The 20,227-nt window shown below is 48.9% G+C and overlaps 1 protein-coding gene across 1 annotated transcript in view; it reads left to right on the top strand.

Moving 5' to 3' along the window:
* The window catches only part of LOC116946707 (microtubule-actin cross-linking factor 1, isoforms 1/2/3/4-like), a 340,281-nt gene extending 322,119 nt beyond the window's left edge, over positions 1 to 18,162 (top strand). Inside the window, exons 102-107 of the mRNA XM_076069967.1 lie at positions 2,456 to 2,473; positions 6,055 to 6,172; positions 8,838 to 8,906; positions 12,225 to 12,571; positions 13,049 to 13,097; positions 13,906 to 18,162. Coding sequence (XP_075926082.1) covers positions 2,456 to 2,473; positions 6,055 to 6,172; positions 8,838 to 8,906; positions 12,225 to 12,571; positions 13,049 to 13,097; positions 13,906 to 14,300 — 996 coding nt within the window. The 3' untranslated portion in view covers positions 14,301 to 18,162. The remainder of the gene's footprint in view (positions 1 to 2,455; positions 2,474 to 6,054; positions 6,173 to 8,837; positions 8,907 to 12,224; positions 12,572 to 13,048; positions 13,098 to 13,905) is intronic.
* Positions 18,163 to 20,227: the final 2,065 nt, after the last annotated feature.

The raw sequence follows: 20,227 nt of genomic DNA, 5'->3' as shown, positions 1-20,227 counted from the left end.
CAGCAGCATTTGATCAAAAAAAGCAAAAGCCCAATTCTGCTGATTAGACCCCGGGAGGTCAAAACTGGTCCAGAGTTGACGCGTGCAAACAAAGGCTGCTGAGTAATATTGGACAGGAAGGCAATTAGGCTGATGAGAGACTGACCGAAGCATGTTTATTTAATTATTTAGTTTCATTGCCCATGATTAAGGCTGTGGGTTTTGCACGGAGGTCACGGAGGTCATGGATATAATGCATATGAATCAAGCTCGCAAAATCTTGGAAACGGCTCCATATTATATTGGCGGGGGGGGGGGCGCTGGGCGCTGCTCCTCCTTATCCTGTGACCTTTCAGTGAAATAGTTTCCCCTCTCCCAACTTGGCAGCGAATTTTACTACAAATGAGTGTGCCACGATCATAAACTTACCCATAATTCTCGGCAGTAGAACATAATGACTAATAATTTACCCGGTGCAGTCTGCATATTAATAGAATTCGCTCTGCGTGCCTACCTATCGCTATCCTCCCATGGTATTCCTGTAACCTTTCGGCTTACCTGTCTGTAGGGTGTTGAGTTTCTCCTTACTCCTTCTGCGTGTCATAATTTTTCCCGTAACATTTAAGATTTCTTTTGATATCATTGTTATTATTATAACGTTTTTTCTTTTTAGTTTCATAGCTTTTTTTAGTGTTTCTAGCAGCCTACCCAGAATAGTAGCTTCGCGAAAGCTTCACATTGAAATGAAACAACCACCACATTCGTCGTTGACATTGCCTTCGAACAGAAAAGGGGAGTGGTGGTGGACTGCTTTTAAAGTTAAGAGCACAGAAATCTGAGTTTGATTTCCGACCACAGCTAACATCAGTGACGAGTGTTAACTGAACAGGCCCTGGACCTCACCATCACCAACCCAAGCTGAGCAGCGTGGTGAAGTATGCTCAGGGGCGCCACGGTGTCGAGATGTTAATTCCCTCGCCGGGTATACAGGAGGTCGTGGGTTCCATTCGGGCCCTGACACCTGTATATTTGGAGTTTGCATATCTCTCTCTCCCGTGACAGCGTGGATTTTTCTCTGGGTCCTCCGATTTTTCCCTCCACATTAAGAATCAACGTCACGCGTTTAGAGAATTTGACTACTGCGAAACATTTCCACGTTATGATAAGGCACTTTGTTCAGCTGTCATTTGTGGCCAGGTCACTTCTGAAAAAGTGCTTTATAGCTCAGTGGGCCTTACCTGGTAAAATTTAAATAGTTTATAGGTTTTAAATAGTTTAAAGTAAACAGCCTTCGCGACCGACAATGGCGTGGGGGAGGCATTGATCATCCAGCAGTGGATTTACAAAACTGGCTGTTCAATTATCATATACGGGGTGCTTCACAAGAAATGTAACACTTCTGAGAATTTTCAACAATACCGGAGGAATTGTGCCTCCGGGCTCTGGAGATCACCTGGAGAAGATTCCAGGCCACGTGTTGACAACGATGGCAAACAAGTGGAGACTCTTTGACTTTTTGAAGCTATTAACATTTACATTTGTTATCACATCACAGTCAATTATTATTTGTTCTTTTTCCATTCAAAACGATAGTCCTATGTAAGTGTTAAGATTTTTTTGAAGCACCCTGTATAAAAGCAGAAAAATATACTGGACAGTCAGCTGATGTTTCGGGCAATGGCTCTTCTTCAGGGTTCTCTGTTTATTTTTATTCCAAGTTCTCTCCACATACGAAGTCCCATTGCCCAAATCATCATCAGGCTGCTGTATACTTTGCAGTTGCAAGACAGCGTTCACGACAAATGTGGAGAGAGTTTTTATTTTATTTTCCATTTGTGCTTGCGCACTCCTGCCAACACAGTTGCTGGGTTGTTTTGTTCGATGAGCTTCTATTTTTCAAATGCCGACGTTTAAATGATCGCGTGCCATTCCCTACCAAATACCATCTCCGCACGTAAACCGCAAGTTGTGTACTTTTCCCGCTGCTCACATTCCGTGTATAACACTTACATTACCGCGTACACATTCACGTAACTCGCGTGTATGCTTTTGCGTTGATTTTGCGGCGTTTTATATTTTTTGTTAAAAACATTCACAGCGGTTTTTTTTTAAATGTATGTATGCTAATCGTAGGTGCGGACGAAGGACAACAAACAAAACACAAAAAAAGCAGTTCTAAAGAAATGAGTTTTCAATCTAAATGATTTAAAAGTGCATATAGCCACTCGCTTCCTAATATTGGATGGAAGAGCGTTCCAGACGGCCGCAGAAGCGCATCTGAAAGTGCGTGATGCGGTGACCGCCTTCTTAAATGAACGTTGACGTTATTGCGCTGTGCGGCGATAGGCTAAGTGCAGTGCTGTTTTTTTTTTTAACGTGCGGCGCGATATCTGAATGCGATTACTAACACACATGCTGTTCCTTGTTGTGTCTGTCTCCTCTCTTGCATCGCCCTGGACGTTAACCCCCTGTAAAGTTTTTCCTGGGGAATCAGGTATACAGCTCGGCACTGTCTCAGTGCTCACACAACCACTGGCACGAGCTGACATCTCAATGAATCGATGCGTGAACAAACAAGTGGATAATAGGGTCTTTCCCCTTTTTTTCTATCAACAAAACCGAAACCTTTTTTTACGAGGATTCATGTCTGCATTAACCACAATACCTGCAGTCAAAATGCAAACAAAAACATACTATGATAATATATGCATTGTCCTTCAAACTGATTGGTCCACAGCAAGGACAATGCATATATTATCATAGTATGTTTTTTGTTTGCATTTTAACTGGAGGTATTGTGGTTAATGCAGACATGAATCCTTGTAAAAAGGTTTCAGTTTTGTTGCCAGAAAAAAGGGGAAAATCCCTATTATTACATTTGGTACTGGCAAAGGAGGTCTAATGATGTAAACAAGTGGATAGATTGACAAGTGTCTGTTTTTTTTTTATCGCCGATTAAAACAAAAAAAAGATATTTAAGTCCTTCTATTAAATTATATTTAGTTGGGGTGCAGGGAGGGGGAAGCGCTCCCGCAGTGGTTAGCGCACTGCGCCATGAACACGACAGGCTGAGTTCAATTCCCGGTCATACCGAACGTCAGCGGCGAATGATATCTGAACCAGTTCCCTTCACCGACCTGGCATAGTGCAGTCAAACAACTCCGCCCCCCCCCCCACCGCCGCGTTGACCGAAACGCCACGGGGAGGTTTTCATCTAGCAGTGGATTGGTGAAGGATGACACACGGAGACTGGTTCAGACATCACCTGCTGCTGTTGTTGACCGCGACCTGGCATCGGATTCAGGCGGCCGGGTTCATCGCGTGCCGCCAAAACCTCTGCACCCGCCGCTCCAATTGGAATTCCAGAAAAAGACATTTTACAATTGTCCGAGCAATGCATCCACTCACTAGGTCGTTATAAACTGACTAGGAGTGCGTCGTTTTTTTAGATGTTGAAGTATCAATTATTCCATCTTGCTCCACGTACAAGTTTCGTAAACTTCTGCGAGTGCCCGTAGTCAGCAGGCTGTGGCATGTTCAGCAAATGCTGCCGGGTTGCCTGCTGCTGCTGTCGGTAAAAGCCCTCCCCTGAACACTGTGTTGGGAAACAAGGCCCTGTGCTTGATGGACTTAAATGGAACCTTATTTTTGTTTTGTTCATTGCTTTACGATGCAGCTTTAAGTGGTTGTCTTTTGATCAATATTGAAATCGATGGCTGATTTACCGTCTGTAAAAAGCAAATAAATCATTCGTCAATAACACTGGCCCTTCTTCATAGCGCATGAAGATGGGCCAATTGCCCGAAGCGTCGCCTATAATATATATTTTTTGTATTTTAAGGGCACGCACGGTGTTATTGACCAATGCGTTACGTTTTTGTTGTTAATTGTCAATTGTGCTTGTGCACTATTGCCAGCGCAGCAGCAGCATCACTAAACAATCTTGCCTACTTTCTAAAGCTCCTCGATCACTACATGTGTAACGGCATGTAGATTGATCGATTCATGTCGATTCTTTAAGCTCACAATTCATGCGTGAAATTGCGCGTGCAGTAATAACAATCGGAGTTTTTCGATTCGTGTGTGCCGTACGTAACGGGTTTGCTGTGGTCCCCCTGTAGCCACGAGTGGCCACTACAGTCACCACCAATTATAAAGAATAGATTTTTTTAATCAAATCACAATCCTGTATCGCAATATCATGGCACCTTTTTGGCAGTATCAAAGTATCAAACATATGACTAGTTTTTTTTTCCGACAGTGAAACAGGTGTTAAGATATTCAAACACCGAATAGAAACCTTTGGAAGGAATCAAGCACTGCATTAACCGCACGTGATTGTGGTGAAGCACGCAAACAAAATTGCCGTGATTGTAATAAATGGGAGTCTATGCAACTGATTGGCCTACACCAGAGACAGCCTTCTTTGTGACCTTTTGGCGTTCTCTGATCCGACGCTGGTGAGACTAGGCCACTAGGGCATAAAGAAGGCTGTCCCTGGTGTAGGCCAATCAGTTTGAAAAAAAAAACAATGTATCATATGATCAGAGCATTCTTGATTTGAAGCTTTCGTGACTGCAGGAATCCATAATCTTTGGTTCTTTCGGTAAAGTCACGTAAGGTAGAAATAAAATTAAATAAATCACGACGTTTCGAACGCAACACAAGCGCCCGTCTTCAGGTGAAAATCGCGACAGCTGCGATGTCTTCTGCGAGCAGCACGATGTCTGCTCCCTCGTCCACGATGTCTGCTCCCTCGTCCACGATGTCTGCTCCCTTGTCCACGATGTCTGCTCCCTTGTCCACGATGTCTGCTCCCTTGTGCACGATGTCTGCTCCCTCGTCCACGATGTCTGCTCCCTTGACCACGATGTCTGCTCCCTTGTGCACGATGTCTGCTCCCTCGTCCACGATGTCTGCTCCCTTGACCACGATGTCTGCTCCCTTGTCCACGATGTCTGCTCCCTTGACCACGATGTCTGCTCCCTTGTCCATGATGTCTGCTCCCTTGTCCATGATGTCTGCTCCCTTGTCCACGATGTCTGCTCCCTTGTCCACGATGTCTGCTCCCTTGTCCATGATGTCTGCTCCCTTGTGCACGATGTCTGCTCCCTTGTCCACGATGTCTGCTCCCTTGTGCACGATGTCTGCTCCCTTGTCCACGATGTCTGCTCCCTTGTCCATGATGTCTGCTCCCTTGTGCACGATGTCTGCTCCCTTGACCACGATGTCTGCTCCCTTGTGCACGATGTCTGCTTCCTTGTCCACGATGTCTACTCCCTTGTGCACGATGTCTGCTCCCTTGTCCACGATGTCTGCTCCCTTGTCCATGATGTCTGCTCCCTTGTGCACGATGTCTGCTCCCTTGACCACGATGTCTGCTCCCTTGTGCACGATGTCTGCTTCCTTGTCCACGATGTCTACTCCCTTGTGCACGATGTCTGCTCCCTTGACCACGATGTCTGCTCCCTTGTCCACGATGTCTGCTCCCTTGACCACGATGTCTGCTCCCTTGTCCACGATGTCTGCTCCCTTGTCCACGATGTCTGCTCCCTTGTGCACGATGTCTGCTCCCTTGTCCACGATGTCTGCTCCCTTGTCCACGATGTCTGCTCCCTTGTCCATGATGTCTGCTCTCTTGTGCACGATGTCTGCTCCCTTGTCCACGATGTCTGCTCCCTTGTCCACGATGTCTGCTCCCTCGTGCACGATGTCTGCTCCGGTGTGTACGATGTCTGCTCCCTTGTCCACGATGTCTGCTCCCTTGTACATTGTATGTAGGCTCGTGTTTGCGTGTCTCTGCGAGTACGAACGTGTCTCGTGTATGCGTGGATTTCTGCACTCGGATATGCACGCGCGTATGTATCGTGTGTTTGCCTGTGTTCGCGTGTGTTTTGTGTTCCAAGCCTCTGCATTTTATTCTTACGAAAGGAAGTACCCATTTGTATTTCCGAATGTGTGTACATCTCGTGCTGCGCGTGGGTTTGTGCACACCTCCCAGCGCGCACGCGTGCACGTGCATCTCGCGTGTATTCACGTGTGCGTGTGTGCGCGCGTGTCCGCGTGTCCCGCCAGTTCGGCGACTCGCAGCAGCTGCGTCTCGTGCGCATCCTGCGCAGCACCGTCATGGTACGAGTGGGGGGCGGCTGGATGGCGCTGGACGAGTTCCTGGTCAAGAACGACCCCTGCAGAGGTGCCCCCCCCTCCCTTCTCTCGCGCTCGCACTCGCCGGGTCCACCGCGTACGAGTCCACGAGAACAAACCGCCGGCGTTGACCGATTGAGCCGGGCACGGCGGTGGCGCCGGTGGCGCCACCGCCACGCACCTGAGTCTCCTTCCAGCGCATCGGAGGCAAGGGTTGATGGATCGTGAAGATTCGTGCCCGCTTGGCTGCTGGAAGGATACCAGGAGACGGGAGTGGGCTCTACAGTGACGATATGTTATCTCCATCACCTGGCATTCAGGAGGTCGTGGATTCGATTCCGACCCTGACGCCTGAATACTTGCAGTTTGCGTGTCTCCTCTCCCCGTGGTCACGTGGATTTTTCTCCGGATCCTCCGGTTTTTCCATCCACATTTAGAAACATGCGCTTAGAGTATTTGGCTGCTATAAATTTCCACGTGATGAGCCACTTCGTTGAGCGATTATTTGTGCCCGGGTTGCTTATGAAAAAGAACTATATAGCTCAGTGGAGTTTACACTTGGTAAAATAAAAAATAGTTTGAAATAAATGGTTAGGTTTAGTTGACAGAAATCAACCACTTGTGACTGAATATGAGGCTGTATTATTTCTACCCAAGCCATTGGGATGAGGGAGTCGAGTGAACCCTGATTGGGAATTGAACTCGCGTTCTCATCGAGAGAAGTTATGTATGTTCACTAGGTTGTCCTTTGGGTTTTCGTGTAGAACATGAACTTATTCGTACCCTGCGTGTGATTACGAAGGCAGTTAAACATGTACTGTCCTTGACGGCTTTTGGGATGATGTTCAGTATTGTTTTGGGAATTCGCTACCGCTGGAATTCTTGAGAGGGTATTACAAAAATTGGGGCCTTGTTTTTGACCAGCGTAATGTTACAATTATAAAACTTGACCCGACAAATGGGCACCTCTGAGTGTTACTTCACAAGCAACTACTGTACTGCCAAACTGGATACGATTGTTAGTTTTTTGCTGTTGTTGTTGGGGTTAGATCGTGTAAATATATAAAAGTGTCGTTAAACCCGCCACCACCCGACACAGCCAATCAGTAAGGTTTGTCACGTAAACAGAACGTGCCAATTCGTTACTAGTACAGCACACCGGTGTATTGGAGAGCAAATCCACATTTACTATCTGAGTTCGACGTTTGGCCAGTAATTACAACTAGAATCATCAGGCGGACAGCCACATTTGGCTGTCCATGTTCTGTTTACATCACAAACCTTACTAATTGGCTGTGTCGGGTAGTGGCGGGTTTAACAACACTTTAATATTTACGCGATTTAACCCAAAAAAAAACTATATCATGAATGATATAGGTCGCGAAAGCCCACGTGTTAAACTGTAAATTAAATACCAGATATTTAAAAAAAGGCGCACCCCAAAAAATATGAATTAGCGATTGGCTCACACACATAGTCAGTGTGGCCCAGGCTGCCAGAAATGAGTGTGGACTTTCATTTCGTGAAAGAAAAAAAAGATTAAAAATTGCATGAGAAGCTTGCCGTTTATAGCACTCGAGTGACACTACTGTGATGTCATTCCCACACATTTGAATGCGTCGATAAAGTGACATCGCCGGAAATGCTGTGGCGGCACGCTTCACCTTATCCTTCAAGTAAAAACGTTTTTTTCCTGTGCATCAAACTTGCGTGGGACAGCCCGGAACACAGGGGCCTAATTAAGAGACATTCTTTGGGTTAGATCGCGTCAAAATAAATGTGTCGTTAAACCCACCACCACACGACACAGCCAATTAGGCGACAGCCAGAATTCAGCCAGAATTATGGCTATCGCCTGATGAGGCTGGTTGTGATTGCCGGCGAAATTTCGTACTCGAATTGTAAATGTTGTGGGTATACCCTCCAATGTATCGGTGTGCTGAAGTAGTAACTAAGAAGATGAATCCTTGCAGTCACGAAAGCTTTAAATCGAAATTTAGTAACTAATTGATATGTTTTGTTTACGTGACAAATCTTACTGATTGGCTGTGTCGGGTGGTGGCGGGTTTAACGACTCATTTATATTTACGCGATCTAACCCAAAAAAAACCTCTATTATGGATAATATTGGTTGCAAAAGCCTACGTGTCATGAGACATTTGTCTTTTGGGTTGCGTCTTGCTCTAAGCGTGGAACATGATTCGCGTGGCTGTCTTTAACGTAATTATTTTTTCCGTGCGACCTCTGCTTTGTGTGCCGCGATACGACACTGGCAGCTGTGACCTTTTGACCTCGTTGAACCGGTCCCAGGCTGATGCTGTCTCCCTGAATTCTCGCTTCTGTTCACCGCAATGTGCCAACACTGGTCGTTCACCCGTGTGTCGATGTCATCGGTTTCTTTTTCTCTCTTTTGTTAAACGTTTCTTTGCTTCTTCCTGTGATTTCCACCGCCCCCACCCCCTCCCCACCGTGGAGTTGAACGTGCTATGCTCCTCTCCCCATAATTTTGTGCCAGTTCGCTTTCTTATCGCTAAAACGTTGTTTTCATCCTGTCATTTCCTTTTCGTTCCGTCCCGTTCCCCATAACACCTGCCCCGCGTGTGTCTCCCCATGACGTTGCCTCCGTGTCTTACTCACCCTGCCTCTCCCCTCTCCGCTTGTCCCTCTGTCTCTCTCGCTCTCCTCGATCCCTCTTCCTCTCCGTCTCTCACCAGTCCATCACTACGGGAGTAGGATGATTCGCTCGGACATAGTCGGCCCAGTAAGCAGCCCCGCTGCGATAGGTTAGCAGACTCTCTGCCTCTCTTCTCCGTGCCTTGCTTCAACGCTTAGCTTCGCACTGATTGTCCGTTACCCCTTTCTTATCCCCTCGTTTTTCATGTTTCGTTCGTTGTGAAGCCCTCGTGTGCCCACGGTCAGCCATGGACATTTCTCCAGCACTCCGCACGCTCACGCGCTCGCTCGCCCGCCCGCTCGCCCGCTCACTCACTCCGCTCACTCCGCTCACTCACTCCGCTCGCTCACTCACTCACTCACTCCGCTCGCTCACTCCGCTCACTCCGCTCACTCACTCTGCTCGCTCGCCCGCCCGCCCGCCCGCTCACCCCGCTCACTCACTCCGCTCACTCGCCCGCACGCAAACCCCGTGTCGCTTAAGCTTGACGGCGGCGATGGTTTCGCCGGCTGTTTGTTTTCGCATTCGGAGACATTCGCGATATATGGGGGCCTGCTTGCTGCAAATTTTCGGCATGTCCGTTTGAGGTCTGGCCATGTTTGCTTCTGCAATGTCAGCAGGAACACTCGGCTACCTGCTGTACCCGTGCAAACTGTTTAATCAACGTGTGTCGGCGATGTAATTTCTCCGAAGTAACGTACATTCTTTGAATAAGAGAGCGGCAACGAATGGATATTGTTTTGCTTTCTCCTAACGGCAGGCTGTACTGTTTAAGCATCAAGCACAGTGTGTGAGGGTGCTGAATGCAATGCTCATTTGTACTCGGCTGAGCCGAACCGTCACTGGCTAAGGCTCCTGTTTGCATCACCTAAACAAGGGCTCGCACTGCGAAATAACCGCGTGCATATTGGTCTTTCCCGTGGATAAGTGGCCAACGAATGCATTGAAAGCACACAAACTTAACAGCGCCAACAATTGAAAAACAACAAAACGTCCTGTACCTGGCTCCCAAAGCAGACCTGAGCCAAAGTGAACTCTCATCGCCGGAGCGGCGCGCTTGCTGCCAAGCGGCAGGGTCCCACTCCCACAGTGGATGCCCTCGGGGAGCGATTCTTGTTCTTATTACGACAAGTAAGAAAAAGCATGCACTCGCATGGATTCTGCAACGCTTTCCAACACGCGTTTCTACCCCCCGAGTGTTTGGCGAGCTGCGGGCACCGGCAGCGCTCGTGCCGGGCGTGCCAAGGAAGTAATCCCGTCCATCCGTAGGCCTCGACGGGACCAAGGGAATCAGCCTCAGGGGAGCTGTCGTGCCCCACCCCACAGTGACAAACAGACAGACAAACGGCTTGATGTACCGACACATTGAAACCTTGGTTGGAAAGCGTTTGAAAACGAAGCTTTGGCAGAGTGGGCCCCGGTAGTAGACCTCCATTCGCTGCTTCTGTTATTGAAGGCCGCGTAGGGCCACATGCGGAGACTCGCACGCGCACATGCACACGCCGGAGATCACCCCAAATCGTTCGCTGGAGCATGAGGAAGACACTGGCTGCGATACGACCATTCACCAATCTTAACCACTGGGGCATTGCTCTGTTGATTTGCATGGCCAGAAAATATGTACGCTACTCCAGACACATACATCTGCCTCTTTCTGTCACTCTTCCCGATCTGAGCTCTCTTTTTTGTGTTTGTTTATTTATTGCTTCTTCGACGTTTGTTCCATGGATTCTATTTATTTCACGTTTTGCTTTGACGGTCGCGCACGCGTGCCTGCGTCTGTGTGTGTGTATTTATTTTTTGTAATGTCCGAATGTCCTGTGTCAACACCCTCCATCCACCGGCGGTCTCCGCTCACCTCTCTGTGTTCACCGCTCACCTCTCTGCGTCCACCACTTTGCCATGTCGCAATCCGTCCACAGCGTTCCACCGCATACAAAATCAGTGTCAAAATGTACTCGCACGGACAACATTCAGCTAGAGCTTAAGCTATATTGTTATATATATGCGACGCAGTGTCTCTTTCTCCCGGGAATATTGAAATCAGATTTCCTGTCCAATATTCAAGACAGACTCTTCCTGTGTGAGTTTAACACATAGGCTTTCACGACCAATAGCATCGCGTAAATATATAAATGTGTCGTTAAACCCGCCACCACCTGACACAGCCAAATAGTCAGGGTTGTCACATAAACAGAACGTGGCCAATTCGTCACTAGTACAGCACACCGGTTGTGTGTTGGAGAGCCAAGCCACAACATTTACAATCTGAGCACGACCTCTTCCTGTGTGATTAACACGTAGGATATTGTGACCAATATCATGAGTCATAATTTTTACATTTATTTGGGGGGGGGGGGTATGGGGGGGGTCAGTTCGCGTAAACTAAATGGAGGACGTTTTCACAATTGTGGCTACTGCCTGATGATGCTGGTTGTAACTATGAGTGAAACGCCATGAGGTTACTCTCCATCAGCACCCGGGAGTGCTGCTACTGAAGGAGTAATACTTTCACTGGCACGTTCCTTCACGTGACTACTATAATCATTGCTTGCGTCGGGCGGAGGAGGGTTTTACAACAAACATTTTATTCACGTGATCCAACCCAACATATCAATTACGATTCCTACGTGATCATTATACGTATATATATACTTTACCCGTGATCGCCCACTACGACGCATAACGAGTTGTGTGTAGTTTCAGGAGCAACAACAAGGGCCCTGGTTTTGCCGACGATTGGAAACAATGGCTTGGAATTACCCCCTGTTGGCCGCATTCAGCATTTGTCTCAGGAGTAATGTTGACACTGAACTGCAGTGGAGTCTGTGTAACAAAGATCGTACCGCTGCACACTCTCACATTACCCTCTGCAGGCACTAACGGTGGCCGGCATGAGCTCAAGTTGCATGGCTAAAAACAACAAACAAAAAGCCTCATCGTCACCCGCTCGAGAATGAGTGCGACGGACGTCATGCCGAATCCACTGCATCGCCCATTGCATTCCCATGGCATCCAAATGCGGTCTTGGTGTGACTTATTGTTTTTTTTCCCGCGGCATATTCGTGCGTGCATGGGTATGCGTGCGGAGGCGCCACGGTTGGTTCGTGCCCTGCGCTATGATCCTGGCGACCCGGGTTCTACTCCCAGCCGTAATTCACGTCAGCGGCGCTTGCCGTCAGAACCTTTCCTGAGCCCTCCCCTAAGTTGACTCGGCCACGAAACGGATACCTCGTGCGATGCATGAACATCGGCACCGTAGGCAGCCCAGAGTGGTGCTGGCCACGCCACCCGTTGCCGTGGCATGCCGGCATTAGCACGTGCTCGCTCGCTGCACTCGCCTCTCCCGCGGGGTTCTACGAGACTAAACAAGAGATGTCCGTCTTTGCCGTGCGTGTTCCATGCTGGCCGCGCGCCCCGCGTGCAGCTAAAGGGCGCACGAACCTGGAGCTGCGCGAGCGCTTCATCTTGGCGGAGGGCGTGAGCCAGGCGCTGGCCCCCTTCAGGCCCAAGGGCCGACGGTCGAGGCCCGACTCGCGCGGCGCGTCACCCACGCGCTCCAACTCCAGTCCCAGCAACCACAGCACGTCGCCCGCCAACCACCAGCAGCAGGCCGGCAGTGCCGCCGGTCCGGGCGGCTCGGCGCCCACGAGCCCGCCGCCTCACACCGCGTCAACCACGACGCGCAAGTCCGGCGCGACCACCACCAGCAGCAACAACAACAACCACGGGGAGACGGGTTCCACCACGGGCAGATCGACCAATGGAAACAAGGTGAGCGGGGGGGACTTGCGCGCCAGCCACGTTGGCCATGGTGGTGAAGCGTCGCGGGTTTGCAAAGCTATATAACACAAAGTCATCGTTAGCGTCCGTGTGGAAAATGTGGGCATTGCCTGCTCCTTCATTTTGTGCTGAAAAATTACCTACCTGCAAATTACACATTTGGGGTTACACATTACATAGTGCCCTACTGCGGCTATGTAATGTCCTTCTGCAAGTGGGGTGCTACTGCAGGACCCTCCTGAAAGAGAGTCTTGAGACCAACATTATAATAAGAATGATTTTTACGGAACGTTATGCACCGTGTTAATGCAAACGTACAGCGGAAAAGCAGCTCCGGGGCTGATGAGCCAGATTGGCGAAATTAGTTTTATTGGGTCAAAGGTTAAAAACACATTTTTATAATTTCAACCTTTTTTGCATGAATGACATCTTCTCCCATGCCCCCTTCCCTCGTTGTGTTTGTCCCAGAACACACCGGTCCACAGCAGCCGACTGAAGCAGCCGGGATTTCTCACAGGTAATGGGACGGAACCTTTGATTTTGACTCATGCCGCCGTACACAGCACCAATTTGCAAAGAACATAGGCCATAATAGGGTTTTTCCCCTTTTTTCTGGCAACAAAACTGAAACCTTTATACAAGGAATCATGTCTGTATTAACCACAATACCTGCAGTCAAAATGCAAACAAAAAACATACTATGATAATATATGCATTGTCTTTGAAAGAAAGCCATCCCTTGGTGTGGACCAATCAGTTTCAAGGACAATGCATATATTTTCATAGTGTTTTTTTTTGCATTTTGACTGCAGGTATTGTGGGTAATGCAGACATGAATCCTTGTAAAAAAAGGTTTCAGTTTTGTTGCCAGAAAAAAGGGGAAAAACCCTATTATTACATTTTGGTACTGGCCAAGGAGGTCTAATGATGAACATAGGCCATGTCGATCAGACGGCACGGCCACAAAAAAAACACCAAACAGTGTTTTATTGAAGACTCCTTTATCTAGCAGTGGATTGACACAGCACTGAAAATTGTAATTGCTGTTATATAGTATGTAATATATGTACGTACGTTGAAATTATTTCACACCGTACGTAGCCAACCGTGAACGGAGGCGCAATTTAGACCACGCGGGTGGTCTCTTGCATAGTTTTAAACAGATGCATAGTCATAACGTTTCCACGTGCAGTATATGACGTGCTAAAAGTCTAACAGTGCCAAGAATGGGAACCACGGGTAAGGCGTGTACACGCGAATGAGTCCGTACGTCCGCCTGTCCATATGTCCGTCTGTCCGTCCCACCCGTCGGTCCGAACGCCCAGACTCGCGCAAGCTGCAGTCGAGCCGCCCCAGCAGCCGCCCGGGCAGCCAGGCGGGCAGCCGCCCGGGCAGCAGGCAGGGCAGCCGCGCCGGCAGCTGCACGAGCAGCCGGCGCGGCTCCGACGCCTCGGACCTCGACGTGTCCGACCTCACGTCGCTCTGCTCCGACGCGAGCGAGCTCCAGCCGCAGCTCCGCCCGCAGCAGCAGCCGCACGCCGGCGCGGCGACCGCGGCCCCGGGAGGCCTCCTGCGTTCGTCCGGCACCGGCAGCCCCGTCAGGCCGCTCCGCACGGGGGGCCGATCGTCTTCCGCCACGGCGCTCAAGCCGTCCAAGATCCCGACGCCGTCCAAGATGAAACAGCCCACGCCCGTGCGCGGTGGCACGGCCAAGAGATAGCCGGCTGCTGCCGCGTTTTGTCGGTCGTGGTCTACTTGCCGTGCTTTTGCCCGGCGTCTCGTGCTCGTCGGGCACAGGCTGTGAGCGCTGTGCGCCCGGGATCAGCTATTCACGCGCTAACGCTGCATGTCCCATTCGTTGGTAATTGGCGAGACGCCGCTTTAATATTGAAGTAACATTTAAAATAAAAAGTGCACAGGCGTACCCGGCGCGTGGCACAAAAATAGAACGGCAAGAAAGCTCCGATTAGAATGGCGGATACATTTAAACGGAAGCTGCAGTGCTATTAATACTCTCGATGCATATTCAATGGGGTTGATCGCATTGGTAAATTTTGTTTACGTCTGATAAAAGTCGAATGTTTTTTTTGTAATGGTTATGTGTAATTATGATTCGTGACTATGGGGCGACGCACTGAAGGCAAACAACATAGCTGTGGGCTTGTGAAATCGTGTAACACACTGGGTTGCAGGTTGTACTACAATATTGTTATATCTATTGCTTGGGAACACAACTTCGAACCATTGTTGTCCAGTATTTGTGTTCGTAGGTGACCCGCATGTTGGCGTCTCTATAGCAGAAGGACATTGCGTCGATGAAGATGCTGTTGTTTTTGCCGAACCCAACCCATCCTAAATGTATAAGTCAATTTACCGTGGCGTCTGAGCCATGCATAACGTGCACGCGAGACTCGCAGGCAATTCGTAATGCGACAGCGAAGGATAAAGCGTAAAACTTAACACGGCACACCTGCGAGCGTGGGAGTACGATCGCACGTATTGACGTATCGGGGGTCCGTCTGTGAAGTGTCGCGCGACGAATGTGCGTTCGCAGTTGATTAAAAAATGTAACGCAAAAAAAAACTGACTTAAAAAGCATATTTTGCATGGCACAAACTGGCTGTGGAAGGAAATTGCACAGAGCCATCTGGCTGAAGTGACGGAATGGAGACGTTGAGCATCGTACGCTATCCTTCCACGGCCCAACAGAACGCTCGGGATGGATGGAGATGCTTAAGGGTGCATTAAAGGCAGGCCCGTCTCCTACTCCTCTCGGATGGGGAGCAGGGGGGGAGAAGCGGTGCGGCCGTTGTGTTTGGGAGGCCACCGTAACAGTAATACACACCGCTCAGGAGAGAGTGGACTTGGGTTGGCCCGAAGGGATATTCGGTGATGCAGGGCCCACTCCAGCGCCACCCCCACCCCCCCCGCTGCAGCGCCCGCCGGCCCTGGCCCTGACTCGAGTTCTTCGTACGCGCTGCATTGTGGACTAAAATAGTGTTAAGCTGCCCTCGTGCGGGCTATCCGCTTCGACTGAATGCCCTTTTACGCAAGGGCTTGCCATGCGGAGAATAGTTTAGGGGAGCGTATTTAAAATATAAGGAGGTAAGACTGCCTGGGCAGAGGACAAGGATAGTCTTTTTTTCATAGAGGGCAGCTGCCCTTCCTTATCCCCCCCTCCCACCCCGGAGGCTCCAGTCTAGGCACACCTTTGCTATTTATCGACTCGTGAACCGAACTGTCAATCGGCGTGATCAAAGTGATCATGTTGACGCGTAACTTATTTTGATGTCACTGCGAAACGCACGCTGGTGCGTTTGCACGTAAGCTGAATATTGACGATGATGCAGTTGTTGCTGTTGTTGTGTGTGTGTATGATGAGGCGCTTGTGAAGTCCCCCATGCAGCAAAAAAATTGGAAATATCCCTTGAGTAGCATGTAGGCTGCAAGTCAGGCGTTTCCATGGCGACGGTGCCGTGAAGACACAAACTGGAAAGCAAAACAAAAAGTGAAGAGGGGATCCTGGTTCAGTGACAGAGGTGGTGTGCGGGCGAGGGTTAGGGTCTTGTGGCAGGGCTAGTATGTGTGCCTAGCTAGTGAGGGCTACGGATTATAAATAGTTGACAGCTCATGAGAGGTGGGGTGAGTGATCGTGGTTGGTTCGCTAGGCTTGGTTTAAGGATGGTTGGTTAACGGTAAGGATAACACTCGTGACGAGTTGGCTAGTTTGAGTTGGGGGGGGGTAGTGGGAGGGCTAGTAGTCATGGCTAGCTGCCTAGTTAAATGTGGGGGACATCAATAATAGTTCACAGTTAGCTAATTAGGTGGTAGTGCTAAGTGGCTGGTTGGGTTAGTTGGCTATGGAGAGCGGGAGAGCTAGCAGTCGTCGAAGGGGTAACATTTGATCGGCTCGCGTGCTCTGGCGACGATCTGCGTGGGCCTCGTCCTCGCGAGCTGTCAAACCTCTTCAGTTGTTTTGAGTTGCCTTTCACGTCCGACGCTCACGGTGCGTCCCTCGAATCGCAGTCGGAGCATGTGTCTGGGTTTCTCGACGGCGATTGTAAAAATGCGTAAGAATTAACACAAAATAAACCGTGGCCGCGCTCCCGCAAAAAGCGTGAACGCGCGCGTTCGAACATTAACGGCAAAAGAAAAATAAATGCGTCAAAATACAGAGAAGAGATGTGCTTTCGTCCGTGTGTAAGTGGTGCGTGGGGAAATAATAGCGGTCGCTTTGAAGACACCGGACATCCACTGGCAGCGCACATTTAATTTTCATCATAAATTATTATAATTATTATTTACAACAGGCGATGGGCACCTTGTCAGGCAGGATAAATAACGATAGAGCAACACCCCGAGAGCACAGCAGATTGGGATCGAGGAGATCATATTTATATAAACAACAGCGTACAGGGCAACAGGAATTGCCCTCTCTTGTTGGCGGGGTCAGATACAATGCAGAGAGAGAGAGGCACGGCTTATATGCAGCAAAGTCTGGCTAGAGCGCATACCGTTGAGAAGGTTGCTGGAAGGAATTGGCCTCAAAAAGATCTAGACCAGACAATTTCTGAGTGGCACTCACACCAGGGACCTGCCAGCACTGTGATTAAAAAACAACCCCACCGTGATACAACGGTAAAGAATGATGGCATTTTGCAGCAATCCTATAATCGCTGGGAGCAGTTTTTGCATGCTGACAAGCCCGTATAGGCCATGTTAAATGCAAGTGCTTGTTAATATCGCTCATAACGCCCTACATTTGCCATAATATTAATTCTGGGGAGGGGAGGGGAGAAGTTTGAGTAATGGCTGGGCTGATTGGCAAGTAATTGGTTATCACAGATAACCACACGGGCTCGTTATGCCGTTGCCCGTTTCACCTCTTCGCATCGGCGGCTGCGGGGTTTTGGTGTTAAAGGTCACTGTTGAAGGTCGCTGTCGAGCCGAGGAATCAACGCGCAGCGTATCAGCAGCCAGCATGGTGGTGAACGAACGTGGTCGAGACGTACCGATGATGTCGGGCGCTGTTTTAAACCCACGTGGGTGGCGTGTAGAGCGGTGGTTCCAGTGGTTATTGTCTGAAGGTCTCTTAAAGGTCCCCCACCCTGTCTGTCCCCGTAGCCTACTGTAGGTGTAGGAAAAGCGTGCGTGAACCCAGCTTATTTAATTTCTCGCCTTTCCGTTGTTGTTGCTCGTTTCAAATGGCTTCGTTTTGATTTGACAGTATTTCGTTTGTTTAATTTTTCATAATTGCTATTATTTATGGCCAGACTACTACTGTTCCTTGGCTTTGTTGTCTGTACGCGGATGCCCTCTGTGTGAGAGAGAGTGTGTAAGAGATGGAACGTTTGCGAAATGTCCTACTCGTCTGCTGCTATAGCCACACATTTTTTTCAAAATTTTTCCCCCCGTTTTGCTTCTCTTGAGTTGTCCTGCTCCCGGTTGTCACGGCAATTTTACTGTAATCCATTGCATTACGACATACTGTGTAACCCATTACATGCACACATTTCCTTTTTGTATCGAAGGCAACCTTGCTTGCAGTAAAACAAAAAAAATACAAAAAGTGGTTACCAGCTCACACGCGTACGTGGTGGGTTTTTTTTTGTCCCCGTGCAACCTTGATGAGGACGAAGTGAGGAGCTCTCTGTACATCGCGTTCAGTGGGAGACGCGGTGGAGAGATGTTAACTCCTTTGCGGAGTACACAGGACGTCGCGGGTTCGATCCCGATCCCGACCCTTGACGCCTGCTGTATATTTGGAGTCTGCGTGTCTCTCTCTCCCTCCCCCGTTCTCGCGTGGATTTTTCTCCGGGTCCTCTGGTTTCCCTTGCACATTTAGAAACGTCCGCTTAGAGTATTTGGCTGCTGTACATTTCCACGCGATTAAGCCGTCATTTGTGGCAAGGCGGGACACCAGGTGACAAACGGTAATGAATGCAACTTCAGTTTAACACGTAGGCTTTCGCGACCAATATTCATAATACAGGTTTTTGGGTTAGATCGCGTTATTTATAAATGTGTCGTAACCCTCCACCACCCGACACGGCCAATCAGCAAAAAAAAGTGTCACGTTGACAAAAGACAAATAGTGAATTATTTGTCTTTTGTCAACGTGACACTTTTTTGCTGATTGGCCGTGTCGGGTGGTGGAGGGTTACGACACATTTATAAATAACGCGATCTAACCCAAAAACCTTTATTATGAATGCAACTTCAATATCTAGACTCTAGAGTATGCGCTCTTGTGTTGGATACATATATCGTTGGACCTAAAATACATTGTCATTGTCTCATACAGCCAGGAGAGCCATTGTAACCCTTATCATCGCCATCATCAGCCATGCTCAATCCACTGCTGAACGAAGACCCTAAACTCTAATGACTTTTCACGTGAAGTAAAATGAACTGGTTAGGCGCGACAATTATTGTAAAACCAATTCGAAATGTCTTCTTCTTTGGTTCTTTCGGTAAAGTCACGTAGAATGAGAATAAAATAATAAATTGATAAAATAAAATAACACAATAATATAATATCACGACGTTTCGGCCACAACACAAATTATAATCAACCTCATATGGGGTGGTTGTTTAAGCTTTTCAGACCTTTTGGTCAAGCTGGTTGCACGTAACTGGTCTATTATCTTGACAAACAACGAGTTTAGTAACATTTACGTGCTATAACCAAAACGCTTCGGTACATTGTAACAAACTTAAGGACAACCGAACCACAATCCTTCGTTTGTCGTCCTTTCCCCACACCTCTGATGAGCACGGTTGGGCGACGTACGATGCGAAAGAAGTTCAACATACATAATTTTCAGCCCCTTTTTCAATCCACTGCTGGATGATGGCCTCCCCACGCCGTGTCAGTCATGGGGGTGGGGGGGGGTTCGACCACGCTTTGTCAGTCCGAGTTGGTGAAGTGGATGGCGCTCCCAGGATTGTTTCAGATTTCATTCGCCACTGATGTAGCCGTGGCCAGCAACCCAGGGCTTAGATAACAGTGCGCTAATCACTGCGCCACCGCTCCCCGCCTGTAAAATACAATGCAGTACCATAACTATAATAATGCATTGCTTAGATAACATGGGTGCAGCGATTTGATCGTTACGAACAAGGGTTGCGATTGATTCCACATTTGTAGTTTTATTATCCCATATACGTAGCTACGACCTCTAGCGGTTGCAAGGAGTCGCGTGAAACAATTATATACAACATACATGAATCGAAAGTCGTCGATGCACTTAACTCATCACGAGCGCATTCACAATGGCAGTGACGGCAGCACGTGTTCGGGCAAAAGTCATAAAGTTGCTTTCAACTGAGCAATTACAATAAGCAAAACAAACCCTGTTATTCTCATTTAACTTGTTAACGTGTATATAACTTCACTGAATCAGCTGCTAAACTCATCACGAGCACGTTCACAATGGCAGCGACAGCAACACGTGTTGGGGCAAAGTCACGAAGTTGCCTGCAACTTGAGACCGGGCGAGCTGCCCAAGCCCCGAGGCCACGCCCTTCGAGCCAGGCCCCCCCTCGCGCTTTCAGCCAATGGCGTTGCAGAATAGCGGCAACGCCCTCCCCGTGCGACGCTGCGATTGGTTTAAGTTGGCCGCGGGGTGGGGGTGAGGGGCGTTT

The sequence above is a fragment of the Petromyzon marinus genome, chromosome 27 (genome assembly GCF_048934315.1).
Source record: "Petromyzon marinus isolate PM22_M1 ecotype Great Lakes invasive population chromosome 27, UKy_Petmar_22M1.pri1.0, whole genome shotgun sequence".
Lineage (NCBI taxonomy): Eukaryota > Metazoa > Chordata > Hyperoartia > Petromyzontiformes > Petromyzontidae > Petromyzon > Petromyzon marinus.
Note: the sequence above shows the minus strand (reverse complement) of the source record. Positions and strands in the feature narration are given on the sequence as shown.